The 15,744-nt window shown below is 54.9% G+C and overlaps 2 protein-coding genes across 4 annotated transcripts in view; one reads left to right on the top strand and one right to left on the bottom strand.

Moving 5' to 3' along the window:
- Positions 1-2,740: 2,740 nt before the first annotated feature.
- Positions 2,741-9,059, top strand: ELOF1 (elongation factor 1 homolog). Of its 3 annotated transcripts, none has more exons than XM_006104552.3 (4): positions 2,741-2,839; positions 7,790-7,923; positions 8,049-8,119; positions 8,425-9,059. In XM_006104552.3, exons 2-4 carry the CDS (start codon positions 7,808-7,810, stop codon positions 8,487-8,489), a joined length of 252 nt encoding a protein of 83 aa, XP_006104614.1. In that variant the 5' UTR covers positions 2,741-2,839; positions 7,790-7,807; the 3' UTR covers positions 8,490-9,059. The 3 variants fall into 3 exon arrangements, with proteins under 3 accessions (XP_006104614.1, XP_006104615.1, XP_023601568.1); XM_006104553.3 differs by lacking the exon at positions 2,741-2,839 and adding an exon at positions 2,860-3,015; XM_023745800.1 differs by lacking the exon at positions 2,741-2,839 and adding an exon at positions 3,741-4,163.
- Positions 9,060-12,406: 3,347 nt separating this feature from the next.
- The window catches only part of CNN1 (calponin 1), a 10,592-nt gene continuing 7,254 nt past the window's right edge, over positions 12,407-15,744 (bottom strand). Inside the window, exons 3-7 of the mRNA XM_014446856.1 lie at positions 14,341-14,568; positions 14,107-14,244; positions 13,834-13,944; positions 13,245-13,391; positions 12,407-13,166 (exon numbers count right to left, since the gene is read on the bottom strand). Of these exons, the coding sequence (XP_014302342.1) occupies positions 12,921-13,166; positions 13,245-13,391; positions 13,834-13,944; positions 14,107-14,244; positions 14,341-14,568 (870 nt within the window). The 3' untranslated portion in view covers positions 12,407-12,920. The remainder of the gene's footprint in view (positions 13,167-13,244; positions 13,392-13,833; positions 13,945-14,106; positions 14,245-14,340; positions 14,569-15,744) is intronic.

Consider the following 15,744-nt stretch of genomic DNA (forward strand, 5'->3'; position numbering starts at 1 on the left):
CCCCCGGGGAAGTGCCACACCCAAGGTCCATGCCCTTGCCGGGAACCGACCTTGGATCCCTCAGTTCCTCAGGTCAACGGTTCTACCCTGAGCCAAACCGGCCACAACTAAAAATTTTAAAAAAATATTAAAAACCCGCCTGGCCCTTGCCTTCAGGAAAATATGAAGGGGGGATTCCAGAAATTTCAAGGACCCCACGAGAACGTGATGTAGGTTTGCAGGTGGTATGCTTCTTTACAGAAAAATGTATAATTTGCCTTGTTGATTTGCCCAGAAGACAGAGCCCTGAACCCTCCTTCCAACCATATACTAGAATAAATGCCAGAGGGATCACATATTTTCAGTGTAAAAATAAGAGAAAGATGAAAATGAGTATCCCCACAAAGATCTGAATGAGACGATTCATAGTAGTTCTATTCATCATTGTCCCAAAATTGGAAACATCCCAAATGTCCAGCAGTAGTTGAAAGGATAAACAGGCTGGTATCCTATATAATAAAGAGGTAATATGCAAATTCACCATCACACCCTCGCACAAGGTGGCCACCCCCATGTGGTCACAAGATGGCCACCACAAGATGGTCAGCAGGGGAGGGCAGTTGGGGGTGACCAGGCCGGCAGGAGAGGGCAGTTGGGGGTAATTGGGCCAGCAGGGGAGGGCAGTTGGGGGTGATCGGGCCGGCAGGGGAGCACTTAGGCGTCGATCAGGCTGGCAGGGGAGTGGTTAGGGGGTGATCAGGCAGGCAGGCAGGCGAGTGGTTGGGAGCCAGCAGTCCTGGATTGTGAGAGGGATGTCCGACATCCCCCGAGGGGTCCCAGATTGGAGAGGGTGCAGGCTGGGCTGAGGGACACCCCCCCCCCCACCGTGCATGAATTTCGTGCACCAGGCCTCTAGTATCTTCATAAGGGAATACAACTCAACATAGAAAGGAACAAACTGCTGATAGATACAACATAGACTCGAAGGTAGTAAGCTGAGTAAAAGAAGCCAAATCAAAAGGCTACGTATTGTATTATTCTGTTTATGTGACTTTCTGAAAAAACATAAAGGTATAGGAAATAAAAACAGATCAGTTGGTGCCAGGGGCTAGGGGCAGGGAAGGAACTGACTACAAAGAAAAAGGAGGAAACTTCTTGGGGTGATAGAAACGCTCACTATCTTTTTTAAAAAAATATATTTTAGGGGGGTAGGGGAGGCCGGGGGATTGTCAAGGGTGGGGGAAAAAAAAGAGACATATGTAATACTCTTTGTAATACTTTAAGCAATAAAAAAAAGAGAAAAAAATATATATTTTATTGATTTTTTACAGAGAGGAAGAGAGGGACAGAGAGTCAGAAACATCGATGAGAGAGAAACGTCCATCAGCCGCCTCCTGCACACCTCCTACTGGGGATGTGCCCGCAACCAAGGTACATGCCCTTGACCGGAATCAAACCTGGGACCTTTTAGTCCGCAGGCCGACGGTCTATCCACTGAGCCAAACCAGTTAGGGCTCACTATCTTGATTGTATAGTTTCACGTGTATATGCATATGTCAAGACATAAAATGTCAGTTTAAATACATGCAGCTTACGGTTTGTTGATGATCCTATATAATAAAAGGCTAATATGCAAATTGTCCCCTCCATGGGGAGTTCGGCCAGGGGGCGGGGCCAGCCGGCAACTGCCTGCAGCCCTCCCCCCAGCCAGCCCTGCTCCAGATCAGCCCCCCACCCACCCCATAGGGGCTAGCAGGCCAACCTCCCATGCCCTCCCACCCCCAGCCCCATCCACCTGACCCCACCTGTGCACGAATTCATGCACCGGGCCTCTAGTATCTCAATAAAGCTGTGAAGGAAGGGAAGGAGGCCGGGAAAAACTACCCTTCAGCAAATAGAGCATTGTCCATATGCCATGGCAGAGTGGCACCACGAATTATGTAGCTACTGAAAACAAGCGTTATCTGTATGTGTACTGACCATTCAGTGGAAATAGCAAGTTGCAAGGCAGCAGGTCATTGTACCACCCCACCTGTGTGTGTTCAGGTTTGTAACCTGCACTGAGAAGGGGGCTTCCAGAAAGGCACTTCCAGGGGTAACACTGCCCCCTCGTGGAAACCTTGGAGATAGGTCCATTTGACATACATATTGCAAGTTATTTTCCTGAACACTCCAATGAAACAGTCCTTATCAAGGTCACCAATGATCAAACGCAGAATTGTAGCAAGATCCAAAGGTTCTTGTTAAAGTTGGAGAACAGCGTCTTACAAGCTCCCCCCTCCCCCTGATCCAGCCATGCCAGTATTTGCAATTCCTTAGCTCTGGGATATTTTATTTTATTTTTTATAGCAAAGGTGGAAATTGAAGAAAAGCACAGACTCCCGCGTGGGGAGGGGGAAAGAGTCCCCAGCACCGGGATAGTTTAATGTGTCCCACGTGGGCAGAGCTGGGTGGGCTGCGAGGGGCTGGGGCTTGAATCGGGAAAGGCAAGTGAACCACCCCCAGGAAGATACTGCGACCGAGGACAGGAGACCTTCCCAGCTCAGGGCCGGCCGGACCCAACGCCCCTGAAACGCGGGAAATGCAGAGAAACAGTACATACTCTCTCGCGCTCGAGCCCACGCGCAGGCGCACTGCGGAACTCCCGTGGGCTCCCCTCCCTTCTCCCCTCCCCTTCCCGCCCCAGGAGAGTACGCATGCGCATAGAGATGTTGGAGGAGGAGGCGGGTCCTGCTTATTGGACTATCCCGCGGAGGGTGGGCGGGACGTGAGGGGATAAGAGGTTCCGCTTCCGCTGAGAGACGGAAGTCACTGTCTCCCGGGTGAACGAGGCTGTCGCAAGGAGGGAAGGCTCGTGCAGGTGACGGTTCTCGCGGGAGGGCGTTGGAGCCGGGCGGGCTGGGCGCTCTTCGACTCGGGGCCGCTCACGGGGTACCGGAGGAGGCGCCGAGGGCCCGGGGGTGGGAGCGTGGCCCGTCAGGGAGCTTGACTCCTCCGGGTCCCAGCCCGCTGAGCGCGCTGCTCGGAGGCGCCTGGGTAAGCCTGGAGGGACCGCCCACCCTCCGCCTCTAGAGTCTCGGCGGGATCGGAGGCCGACCCCCCCCCCCCCCATCCCTCTGTCGGCGCCTTTGGTCGTCGTCACCGAAGGACCGGCCGAGACCCCTGGGGCTTTGGCAGTTCAGCCTCCAGTTCTGTGGTGGGGTGGGTGGGTTACTGTAGCCACCGGGTAAAATGAGATGGGGGGTGGGGGGCATCTGTAGCTTCCGATTCGGGAGACTCATTTATTCATCCACCACGTAGTCACTGAGCGCTTAATGCGCACCGGTCACTGCGCCTGCTGGGCTTCAGCAGCGGGCAGATCACGGCCCGGCCCCTCCACTGACATCCCAGTGCGGGTGGATCTGGGCGAGGCCCAGAAACCAGCCTTTTCTGAGGGCGCCCGGGTGGTTCTGTTGCAGGTGGTACCAGGGCTGGACTTTGGGGGAAACTGCCCTGATAGGTGAGAGCATGGGCTGCAGAACCGACCGCACCTTCCTGAAGTCTGCAGGGTCTCGTGGGGTCTGGCTGCTGCTCCCGCTTCTGTCGCATCTCATACCCATCTCCCCGCATCTCATACCCATCTCCCCGCATCTCCCCGTTGTCCGCCGAGCTTCAGCTGTACCAGCCTCTCTCTTTCTCGAGAAAAGCGTCTGCCTCGCAGCCTTTGCAGTTGCTGCTCCCTCTACCTGGACTGCCTTGCGTGGTGCCTTCTGGTCATCCAGGTCTCATCGGAAGTGACCTGCCCAGCGGGTCCTTCCCACTCTGCCCTTATCTGAAGCAGCCCCCCTTCCGGGAGTGTTTCACCTGCCCTGGGGTTAACCTTGCAGGGCTTAACAATATCTGGGGTCATTTCCCTTATTAGTTAACTTGTTCAGGGTCTGTCTTCGTCCACGACCATAGAAGTTTCACAAGAGCAGAAACCTTGCCTGCCTTGATTGCAGCATTGTGTGGTGTAGTGTCGGGCCTGGCATTCGTTTGTTCATTCATTGGCTCAGTAAGTATCTGTTGAGCGCTAGCTCTGTGCCACGAACAATTCTCAGCTCTGAGGATACGAAGAAAAGCCAAAAGTCCCTGCCCTCGTGGGATTCGCATGTGGAGCTGCAGGGAGACCAGTGAGGAGGCTGTTGTGATCATCCAGGCCAGAGGTGACCGGGACTCTGGACTCAGACCAGGACAGTGGCCCTGGAGGTGGTGAGAGGTGGTCAGGTTCTGAATGTGTTTTAGAAAGAAGCAGCACGCACCGGATCCAGATAAGAGCTGGGTGTGAGAGAGAGAGAGAGAGGGATCAAGGATGAGTCCCGGGGTTTGGAAGGATGGATTTGCTGTCTGCGGAGATGGGGAAGACCGGGAGAGAGCAGGTTGAGGTGTCAGGAGCTCAGTTTTCGACAGGTTAATGTTTGGTTAGCATCAGATGGGAGGTGTGACCAAGACAGGTAGAGGGGGGGAGCCTGTGGGTCAAAGGACACAGCAAGGCCAGAGGGGCAGGTGGCATCCGTGTAGAAGGGGCATCTGAAGCCATGGAGGTGAGTGTCGGCAGAGGGCGGGGCCCAAAGATGGAGCTGGTGGGCTCCTCATTAGAGAATTGGGGGGCGAGGGAGGTCAGCAGCAGCTGAGAGTGAAAGGAACTGTCAGGGAATCAGGGTGTAAGAGTGAGGTTCTGAGGGGTCCCATGGGAAGGGGCAGGAAGAGAAAACCAGTTTGTCCAGTGTCCTGGGGGTGGGACTGCCCAGCGTGAGGCAGGTGGCGGAGAGAGAATGGGAGGGAAACAGCTCTACTAGAAACGCCTTCGGAGAAGGAGGTGTTTTGTTTTGTGGTGGTTTGTTTGTTTTTTAATGATGGGAGTGTGTTTGTTAATGATCTAGTAGAGACACAAATTGTTTTTATGTGGACCTAGGACATTCGTCCAAGGCAAAGGAGGGAAGCCACATGGGTGGTCCTGGGGACTTGTGGGTGTTCTCTGCCAGCTGTTTTTGTTTACTCAGTGACTTGGACGCATCCTCAGTTAAGATTGAGGATGTTGCCACAGGGTGGGTGGACCTAGAGCAGCGGTTCTCAACCTGTGGGTCGCGACCCTTTGGGGGTTGAACGACCCTTTCACAGGGGTCGCCTAAGACCATCGGAAAACACATATATAATTACATATTATTTTTGTGATTAATCACTATGCTTTAATTATGTTAAATTTGTAACAATGAAAATACATCTTGCATATCAGATATAACAGTAGCAAAATTACAGTTATGAAGTAGCAACAAAAATAATTTTATGGTTGGGGGTCACCACAACATGAGGAACTGTATTAAAGGGTCGTGGCATTAGGAAGGTTGAGAACCACTGACCTAGAGGGTATGATACCAAGTGAAATAAGTCAGAGAAAGACAAATACCATATGATTTTACTTATATGTGAAATATAAAGAACAAGATAGCCGAAGCTGGTTTGGCTCAGTGGCTAGAGCGTCGGCCTGCGGACTGAGAGGTCCCAGGTTCGATTCCAGTCAAGGGCATGTACCTGGGTTGTGGGCACATCCCCAGTGGGAGATGTGCAGGAGGCGGCTGATCGATGTTTCTCTCTCTCATCGATGTTTCTAGCTCTCTGTCTCTCTCCCTTCCTCTCTGTAAAAAATCAATAAAATATATTTTAAAAAAAATAAAAATAAAGAACAAGATAAACAAGCAAACAAAACAGAAACAGACTCATAAATGCAGAGGACAGACTGATGGTTGCCAGAGGGGAGGGGGATTGGGGCTCGGTGAAAAAGGTGAAGGAATTGAGAAATATAAATTGGTAGTTACCAAATACTCATGGGGATGTAAAGTACAGCCTAGGAACTACAGTCAGTAATACTGTATGGTGCCAGGTGGGTACTGGAATATCAGGGGAAGACTTTGTAGAGTATATGATTGTCTAACCACTATATTGTACACCTGAAACTAATACAAAATGTTGGATGTAAACTGTAATGAAAAGTTAAGAAAAAATTTTAAATATATTTTTATTGATTTCAGAGAGGAAGGGAGAGGGAGAGATAGAGACATCAGTGATGAGACAGAATCATTGATTGTCTGCCTCCTGAACCCTGGGCATGTGCCCTGACCAGGAATGGAACAGTGACCTCCTGATGCATAGGTTGACACTCAACCACTGAGACAGGCTGGCCAGGCTTTAAACATTTTTTTAAATGAATGAGGATGTGCCCTAACCATTTTGGCTCAGTGGATAGAGCATTGGCCTGCTGACTGAAGGGTCCCAGGTTCGATTCTGGTCAAGGGCATGTACCTTGGTTGCCAGCACATCCCCAGTAGGGGGTGTGCAGGAGGCAGCTGATCGATGTTTCTCTCTCATTGATGTTTCTAACTCTCTGTCCCTCTCTGTAAAAAATCAATAAAATATATATTTTTAAAAATGAATGAGGATGTTACATAGAAAGTGATTGCTAAATATGAATGAAACTCTGGTCTTTCTTCTGGCAGATTGCCGACCTCCCCTGTCACGGAGGAATGATCCTAGAACCAGCAGTGGAGAGAGAGAAAGACAGAGTGTGATTGGGAGGGAGGGGGAGCTCCTTGGAAGGCTCAGGAATGGTGAATGCGGAGCCCTGAGCCCAGCGCCTGGCATGGAGATTCGTTCAGTGGTCTCTGCCTCCAAGACTGTTCTTTTGTGTTCGACACAACCCCGCCCATCACAACCTTGGAGGTCATTCTGGACTCTTCCGTCTCTCGCATACCCACTCATTCCACTGATTTGTCTCTTCAGTCTTGCCAGCTGCTCTCTCCTCCCCAAACAGCCCTGTCCCAGTTCTGACTTCCATCTTTGTCCAGACTTTTGACCCGTATTCCTCAGTCCCTTAAAAGCACAGGGTGAGGTTGTTGTTTCTCTCCCTGGCGGTCAGGATCCAGCTAAACACTTGAAACTTTCTTGTCTGTTGCCTCCTCAACCCGCCCCTCCCCCACTGGCCTGGTCCTCAGCCTTCTGCATGGCATTTCTCCGCTTGAAACACTTCTCTGTCCAGTAGCCCCTCTTCTGTGGGTAGGCTGCCCAGGGAGCCTGTCGGAGGCTCTGTCAAATCCCTTGAGTGTCTTTCCTCCTGGGGGGTCCTTGCATGTCCTTTGATAAGAGGAGCAGCTGGTCCTAAAATCATGGCTCCAGAGCACTTCGGCTCTGCCCAGGCCTGGACAACTGGCCTGTCGGTACTCGGGTTATCCTCACCGGGAACAGTGGCCGCCTGTGTAGGTGCCAGCGATGGATGGGCTTTAGACAGTGCATTCTGTCAGCCCCTCTGAGGTAGCTACCTCATCTCTGTCTTATAAGTAAGGAAACTGAGGCACAGGGAGATTAAGTTACCTACTTGAGGTCATGTAGTAAGTGGGGTGGGACAGGGTTAGAGTCTAGAACAGCCGTGGGCAAACTACGGCCCGCGGGCCGAATCCGGCCCGTTTGAGATGAATAAAACTAAAAAAAAAAAAAAAAGACCGTACCCTTTTATGTAATGATGTTTACTTTGAATTTATATTAGTTCACACAAACACTCCATCCATGCTTTTGTTCCGGCCCTCCGGTCCAGTTTAAGAACCCATTGTGGCCCTCGAGTCAAAAAGTTTGCCCACCCCTGACCTAGAACCTGCTCTCACCCCCTCTACCCAGAGTGCACTGGAATTGTCTGATGTCCTCAGAGAGAGCCATTGTGCAAGTCCTCCTTTCACTGTGGGCCAGCCACTGCAGGGCCTCCTGGGTCCCCTGAGTTGTTGACATCTGTCCTCCTCCCCCACAGGTTCACCCTCCTGCAGACATGGGGCGCAGAAAGTCAAAACGAAAGCCACCCCCCAAGAAGAAGATGACAGGCACTCTAGAGACCCAGTTCACCTGCCCCTTCTGCAACCACGAGAAATCTTGTGACGTGAAAATGTGAGCAAGGGGTGGGGGCCAGGAATCCTGCCTCACGGGGCCTCCCCCACCCTCAGGCGGGAATTGGCTCCCCCTTAGATACAGGCCTCTTTGCTTATCAGTCCCTCCATCTCCTCCCATTCCAGGGACCGTGCCCGTAACACCGGAGTCATCTCCTGTACCGTGTGCCTAGAGGAATTCCAGACACCCATCACGTGTATCCTTGGGAAACTGGGCTTTATCCAGGGGGTGGGGATGGGGTGGTCAGGGCTGCCCTGCCCAGGGTGGGCTGCTCAAGGGCTTCTCACCAAGGCCAGGGGTAGAATAAGCCCTTGCATCCTGGGCCTTGTTGTGTATCCTGTGCAGGGCCTTGGCCACCCAGAGGAATGGGTGCTACCTGCTTGCTTAAGCGGGTGATAGTGGGCAGGGCAGGGGTCTGGCTGACATCGTGAGCAGCTAAGGTGTATACGGGAAAGGGGAGGTGTCGGATGCCGGCAGTTGCCCTTGACTCCAACGGCTCAGATCTATCAGAACCGGTGGACGTGTATAGTGATTGGATAGACGCCTGTGAGGCCGCCAATCAGTAGCAAAACAGAGGACCCACCCCCTTTGCAGACTCCCTGCCGAGGACCAGCCCGCTGGGTACCAATCCAGAGACATTCCTGAGGTCCAGGGTGTGGGTCCAGGGCCTTCGCAGCCCCTGCCTGTGTATGGAGTGGATGTGGATGTGAATGTGTGACTGCAAGTGTGGCCATGGGGGTGTGCTCATGGGCAGGGGGCTCCGGGGGTTTGAACTGCCTCCCTTGGCTCCAAAAGCCTTTCACTTGCTCCCTCCTTCGGCCCCTGACCCCCTGGCTCTGGAGCCCTGGCTTCTCCGGGGGCCAATGTCCTGACATCCTGGGTGAGGACAAGCCCAGCAGAGACAGCCTCAGGACTCTCCGCCTCCTCGCCCACCTCCCCAGCACCTTGCCCGTGTGAACTGGACTGCACGCCTCCTCTGCCTTCCAAGGACTGTGGCCTGGGATTCAGCACCACTGGCCCCTGGCTGGGCCCTGGCAGGGGGGCCCCGGTTCATGTGTAGTTGCTTTTATAGGGGAGGGAGGGGCTGGGTTGGGGACTGTTAGTCACCAGTCCTTAAATAAAGCAGCCGACGCAGACTCCTGTCTGATTTCTTGGGTTCTGGTCAGCCCCTCGGGCCCAGTGAGGGGTGGGAGGGAGGCCTGGCACGTCATTGGAAATGGGGTGGGGTCAGTCCTTCCAACTGTCCAACATTTGTTCACTAGACAAGCATCCAGGGTAAAACCGTGGCAGTGCTGGGGGCAAGGAACTCCGATGACCCCACAGACGTGGGCAAGAATTTAGTTCAGTGAGAAATAGGGCAACAGAGCTGAGGTGCGTGGAGCAGGGGGTCAGGGAAGGCTTCCTGGCTGGCAGAGGTAACTCAGGAGCCACCCTCTGCAGTGGCTTCTCTCGGGCTTGCCTGCCTTACCCCCTTGTCCCGACAGCCACCCCGTGAGGCAGGTGTCCCAGGCTTGCAGGTGAGGAAACAGGCCAGAGATGGGAGGTCACTGGCCCAAGGTCCCACAGCCAGAAAGCAGCACAGCTGGTCCTTAAACCCAGGCCGCCTGGCTTCACCCAGGGTGCAGGCTGAGAGGACAGCTCTTGGTTTTGTGGGGCTGGGGAGCTCTGGAGAAGAGTAAGGGTCCTAAAGGGAGGCTTGTCCCAGGCTGGTGAGGAGTCTCAAAGGCTGGAGGTACCAGCCAGATGCCGGGGTGGGGTCCAATATGTATTGATCTTTGTCCCTGTTCATGGCTCAGAGCTACTAAAACTTGGAATTTCCAGTGCGATCACCCAGGATGGGGCTGGTCACCAGAAAGATCAGGTGATTACTGAGGGGAACTCCCAGCCACCTCTGGGGAGGGTCAGGGAGAGACTACAGGTTAAGCTCTCTAAATCTTCAGTAAGATTTGGTGAACAGTTGAAACCTATATAATTTTTTAAAATATATATATATATATATATATATATATATATATTTTTTATATATATATATATTTTATTGATTTTTTACAGAGAGGAAGGGAGAGAGATAGATAGTTAGAAACATCGATCAGCTGCCACCTGCACATCTCCCACTGGGGATGTGCCCGCAACCCAGGTACATGCCCTTGACCGGAATCGAACCCGGGACCTTTCAGTCTGCAGGCCGACGCTCTATCCACTGAGCCAAACCGGTTTTGGCTTAAAATATATTTTTACTGATTTCAGAGAGGAAGAGAGAGAGAAACATCGATGATGAGAGGGAATCATTGATTGGCTGCTTCCTGCACTTTGGACTGAGCCCATGACCCAGGAATGTGCCCTTGACCAGAATTGAACCTGGGACCCTTCGGTCCACAGGCCAATGTTCTATCCACTGAGCCAAACTGGCTATGGGGAAACCTATGTAATTTTATCAACCAATAAATTCAATTTAAAAATTTAAATAAAAAGGTTTGATGAGCTTCCAGGTTGGTGAACTGGGGAGGTGCTGGGAAGGTGGGCATGGAGCGCATAGCGGCTCCGCTCTCCTTCCCCAGCCTTGCCCTGTGCAGCTTTTCCATCAGGCTGTTCCTGGCTTATGCCCTTTTATAATAAACCTGTAAGCGACCTGTTTCTCTGAGGACTGAACGATCTATAGCCAGTTGGTCACAAGCACCTGGACTTGCAATTGGCAGCTGAAGTGGGGGAGGACCAGCTTGTAGGACCGAGCCCTTATTCTATGGGATCTGATACTATCTCCAGGTAGTGTCGGAACTGAGTTCCTTGCTTGGTGGTGTTGGGAAAAGCACACATCTTAGCATGGCTGATGGTGAGCACCTGGGCACTGCCCAGTGCCCTCGGATGGCCTCCTGGTTATGAAGGTCCTGACTCTCAGTAGCCTGCGGCAGGTCCAGCTCTGCCTCCTGAGCCTGAGCAGCAGGGGCCCTGAGCTTTGGATTTCTCATTGGTGCAATGGGAAGGATGATGGAACCTTCCTCCAGGGGCCACACTGTGGATGGAGGTGCCTCGTTTGGTTTGAGCGACTAGAATCCACCCTGGATGTTGAGGGATGTGAACAGTCAAATGCTGAGCTGGCAGGAAGCCCTGACCACCCAGGCCCAGCTACTGGGTCTGGCATGTGCCCCCTGAAGTCCACCCTGGCCTGAGATGCTCCTTCCTGGTGCTCCCACCTCCCCGCCAAGGCCCCAGGGAAGGTTTGGTCCAGACAGGAGACAGTGGTCATGGGCAAGTGGTGGACGGGCCTGGGTGGGATTGCCTCTGGGGTCCAGGGAAAGGGGGCTCAGTCCTCTGGCATCCAGGGCCCGCCCACCCCAGTCTCACAGACCAAGTGCTAATATGGTGCTGTTTTCCACAGGAGGCAGGGCCCAGAGCCAGGCGTGGATCCTCAGCGTAGCTTCTAGAGCTGGCCCTCGGGGAGCAGGACGCACAGTAGCCAGGCCAAGAGTGCCTGGAATCCAGTTTACAAGGCCCCAAGGGCTAAATCATCTGCATGTAGGTCTTCTGATGTCTGTCTGCAGATCCCCCGAGTTCCAGCCTCATCCCCTGCCCTGGGGAGGGGAGGAGAGAAGGCTGCGCTGTGACCCCTGCATGGCTGCGTCCTCTCCTTGGAACCCTGACAGTTGGTGGCTTGCAAGAGGGATGACTGGGGTCGACATCACAGAACAGGGTCCCCTCTGAACATAGGGAGGTTGGGGGCCTGGCCACAGACTTCTAGGGTCCTGGAATGGCAGGCGAGACGGATCGGCCGTAAGAAGAGGGCAGAGTGAGCCTGGCGCATAAGACAGCCATGCCCTCAGTCAGCTACTCAACTGCTCTGCCAGTCAGTAAAGGGCCATTGCCCTGGGCCCACAAAATGCCCATCCTCACCCACTGCCCTGTCCCCTCTCACCCTCCACACATTGCAATCCAGGACTAACGGGGTCCCCCTGCCCACAGGGGCCTCCAGGACCCAGCTTGCCCATTGGTCGGTGCCAAACATCCTATTTGGTGTAGTCATTTAAGCTTCCCCATGAGCCTTGCTGTCCCCATTTTCCTGATGGAAAAACAGACCTGAGGAGGGGAAGTGACTTGCCCAAGGTCACCTGTCCCATCTAGCCCATCCCAGCACCTTGGTTTTTCCTCACAACATGGGTACTGAGCATGTGTGTGTGGGTATTGTGTGCATATGTGAGAGGGTGCGTTGTTACGTGTCTTTTTATGTGGGAGTGTGTACTGCATGTGTGAGTATCTGTAGGTGCCTCTAAGGCTGCAGCAAGCCTGTGCACACCATACCCACCAAGAGGTGTGTGTGTGAGTACATGTCCGTGTGTCCTGGGTCCAGCCGAGGGGCTGTGAGCCTGTGTGTATAGAGTGTGCGCCTGTGCAGAAGTGTATTTGGTCAATGCAGGGTATCTGAGCAAGGCTGTTTGTGCATGTGCAAGAGCCATACAGGCTCCAGGACAGAGCAACCTGAGTCTTCAGATGATTTTATAGCCATTTATTGTGCTCCAGTGAAATAGAAAAAGAAAGTGCTCGCATTACAAACACCGCTGTCACATCCACATACGCCAGTCGCTGCAAACCAAACCGCGTGTGTCCGCTGGGTCTCTGGGCATGCAGTTGGCTCCCATTGTGGGAATGGGGTGGAGGCAGGCTGAGCCTGGGCTCTGGGGGCTTTGCTTGGGGGGCTTCTTGTCCTGGGGGGAACCCACCTGTGAGGGAGTGGGGGGCAGCTGGGGTAGCTTTGCTCAGTGCGTCCTTTGGATGCCGTTGGGAACACCTGGCTCGATGTTGGACCCTGCAGTGCTCCAGGGAGGAGAGCCCCCTCCCCCCCACACAGACCCCCCAGTCTGCTCCTCCCCCCCAGTGCTAACCCTGTAGGCAGGTGCCAGGGGCTGGAGGGCGCCATGCAGGGGGCAGGGGTTAGCGGGGCCGGGCTAGGCCCTGCCGAGCAGCAGCCAGCCTCCCTGGGGGGTGAGGGCGGGAGGCCCAGGGCCCTAGGCAGAATTGTAGTAGTTGTGTGGGTGGTGGTTGTGGGCAGGCTCGCCCAGTTCGGGGTAATCGGTCGTCAGGCAGTACTTGGGGTCGTAAACCTGGCGCGGCAGCCCATACACCGTCATGCCCCGCTGCGAGGCCCCCTTATTGCTGCCCATCTGCAGGCTGACGTTGAGACTGTCGCAGTGCTCCATGCCCAGCCCCGGCTCGAAGATCTGCCGCTTGGTCCCCGGAGCCGTCATGCCGGCCTGCGGAGGCAGCGCAGTCAGGCCGTGGGCACGGCGAAGGGCAAGAGCCCACCAGCCACCCCATGGCCCCCCACACACCTGGCTGGCTCCCTTGTTGGTGCCCATCTGCAGGCTGATGGTGGCCTGGTCCAGGGGTTGGTCCGTGCCCAGCTTGGGGTCGTAGAGGTGGCGCCGGGTACCATAGGCCGTCATGCCCTGCTGGCTGGCAAACTTGTTGGTGCCCATCTAAGGATCCAGAAGGAGAGGCACTTCAAGGTTACAGAGCCTCACCACGGACCACCGATGTGCCAATGCCCGTGGACACTCACAGGCCTCTAACAAGGCACTGTTTCCACTCAGGCTACACACAGGAAGCCGAGGCCCAGAGAAAGTGTCACAGCTCAGCGAGTGGCTCAGAGCACCCAGGCCTGACTGACAGGTTCAAGTCCCAGCGTGGCCACTTGTCACCTGGGAGAGCCAGACGGCTGAGCCAGCTTCTCCAGGCCTGTTTCCATATACATGGTCTGACGGTAACAGCCTGCCTTCTAGAGCTGCTGCGGGAGTGGGTCAGGTACAGAGTTAGAGCATCAAGGCCAAATACGCTGTCCCCAAAGCCCGCAGGGACCAGGATGCCGTCCCGCCTCCACCTCCAGCCGGGCAGTGAGACTCGGGTGGGGAGGGGCAGTACCTGCAGCCCAATGATGTTCCGCCCCTCTCGAAGCTTCTCCGGCTCAAACTTCCGCTCCTGCTTCTCGGCATACTTCACACCCACGTTCACCTTGTTCCCTTTCGTCTTGGCCTGGGGAAGGGAGGGAGGGGGGCAGGGACTGAGGAGGGAGCCTCGGGCTGCACGGTCCCCTCCCACCCACGCTGGGCTCAGGGACGCCAGTGGCCCCACCTGAATTCCAGCCCAGACCGCCCACAGCCCCTCCGCCCATGCCCACCGTGGAGCCACACTCACCATGCTGGCCAGGGCCAGGAGGGTGGACTGCACCTGGGTGTGGTTGGTGTTCTCGAACAGGTCATTGGCCTCAAAGATGTCGTGGGGCCTCACCCCGTACTTGGTGATGGCTTTGATGAAGTTGCCTATGTTCTCCAGCTGGAGAGGCAGGGGGCAGTCAAGGCAGGGGCGAGGCAGAGGGCGGTGCTGAGGGGCTGTGGCCAGGGGTTGAAAGAGTTAAGAGTCTGGGCTCACCTGGTGCCAATTTTGTGTCGATTCATTGACCTTCTTCACGGAGCCTGGCTGGAGCTTATTGATGAACCTACAAGGAGTAGGGGAGAGGAGTGACAAGGTGACCCCTGCTGCCCCACCCCTGCCCAACCCAACAGGACAAGGGGTCAGGATGACAGTCCGTAGGCGACATCCATGTTGCTGTTTCCCACTGCAGTCACTCTCACCTGGATCCCTCACCAAAATACACCCCTAAAACACAGGCAGGACCAAGGTGGGAAACCAGCCTGGCTGGTGTGGCTCAGTGGTTGAGCATCGACCTGTGAACCAGGAGGTCACGGTTTGATTCCTGGTCAGAGCACATGCCCGGGTTGTGGGCTCAAGCCCCAGTGGGGGACGTGCCGAGGCAGCCGATAATGAATCTCATCATTGATGTTTCTATCTCTTCCCCCCCTTTCTTTCTGAAATCAATAAAAATATTGGGGGGAGGGGGGAAAAGACGGGAAACCAAGCACAGGAGCTACTCTGTCCATCAGTCTCCTTGTCGAAGGTGGGGGTCCCCTGGTGCGCCCCACCTCCTGGAGTCCGTGCGGTCTCCGCTCCTGTACACCAAGGAGGGCCTGCAGCTCAGGCCTCACCTTCTCTGCCTCACTCACCCCTTGACCTCATCCAGTCTCTTGACTTCAAATGCCACTGACATGCCAGCCACTCCCCAGCATCTCCCTGGAGCCCCGGCCTCCTCTCCAACCCAGCTCCATACACGGATGTGTCAAATCAACGCACCCACCCCGGACCCTGACACCCGCCTCTGCCCACAGAACTTTCCCCTTCCCAGCTCAGGAAACCCACCCTCCCAGGGCACAGGCAACGCCCTCAGACTTGTCCTTGACTCCCCTCTGCCTTCTGTCGCCCCACACCCAGCCCCTCAGCAAGGCTCTGGTTCTGCCTTCCACAGGCCACAGCGTCCCACCGCCCTGCGCGGAGTCCCCAGCGGCTCCCTGTGGGCTCCCAGCTTCCACCTCACCCCCTACAGACCCTTCCTCTGGCAGCTAGAATGGCCCATTAAAAACAATTCCAGTTACTCCCCACCTCCAGATGCTCCCATGGTTTCCTAACTCCTTAGCATAACTACCAGGCCCCATGTCACCCGGCCCCCGACCAACCCCTCCGCTTCCCCAATCCTCCTGTTCCAGCCACTCCCCTCGGCCTTTGCACTGGCTGCCCCCTTGTCTGGCCCACTCTTCCCTCAGACACCCGCCTGGTCTCCTCCCTCACTTCACCCAGGGTTCTGGGCAATGTTACCTCTCAAAGACCTCCCAGACCATTCTGCACAAAGCAGCTGCCTTCGCCCGCCCCGCCCCCTTCCTTCCTCACGACTTCTTCTCATCACTTCCAACATAAGGCAAGGTATGTGGATTGGTCCCATGG

Source organism: Myotis lucifugus, unplaced genomic scaffold (genome assembly GCF_000147115.1).
Source record: "Myotis lucifugus unplaced genomic scaffold, Myoluc2.0 scaffold_583, whole genome shotgun sequence".
Taxonomy (NCBI): domain Eukaryota; kingdom Metazoa; phylum Chordata; class Mammalia; order Chiroptera; family Vespertilionidae; genus Myotis; species Myotis lucifugus.

Coding starts and splice junctions, on each gene's coding strand:
- ELOF1 (XM_006104552.3), top strand. CDS start 7,808: ATGGGGCGCAGAAAGTCAAAACGAAAGCCACCCCCCAAGAAGAAGATG. Junction 7,924..8,048: donor AAATCTTGTGACGTGAAAAT/GTGAGCAAGGGG, acceptor CTCCCATTCCAG/GGACCGTGCCCGTAACACCG. Junction 8,120..8,424: donor ATTCCAGACACCCATCACGT/GTATCCTTGGGA, acceptor CCAACGGCTCAG/ATCTATCAGAACCGGTGGAC.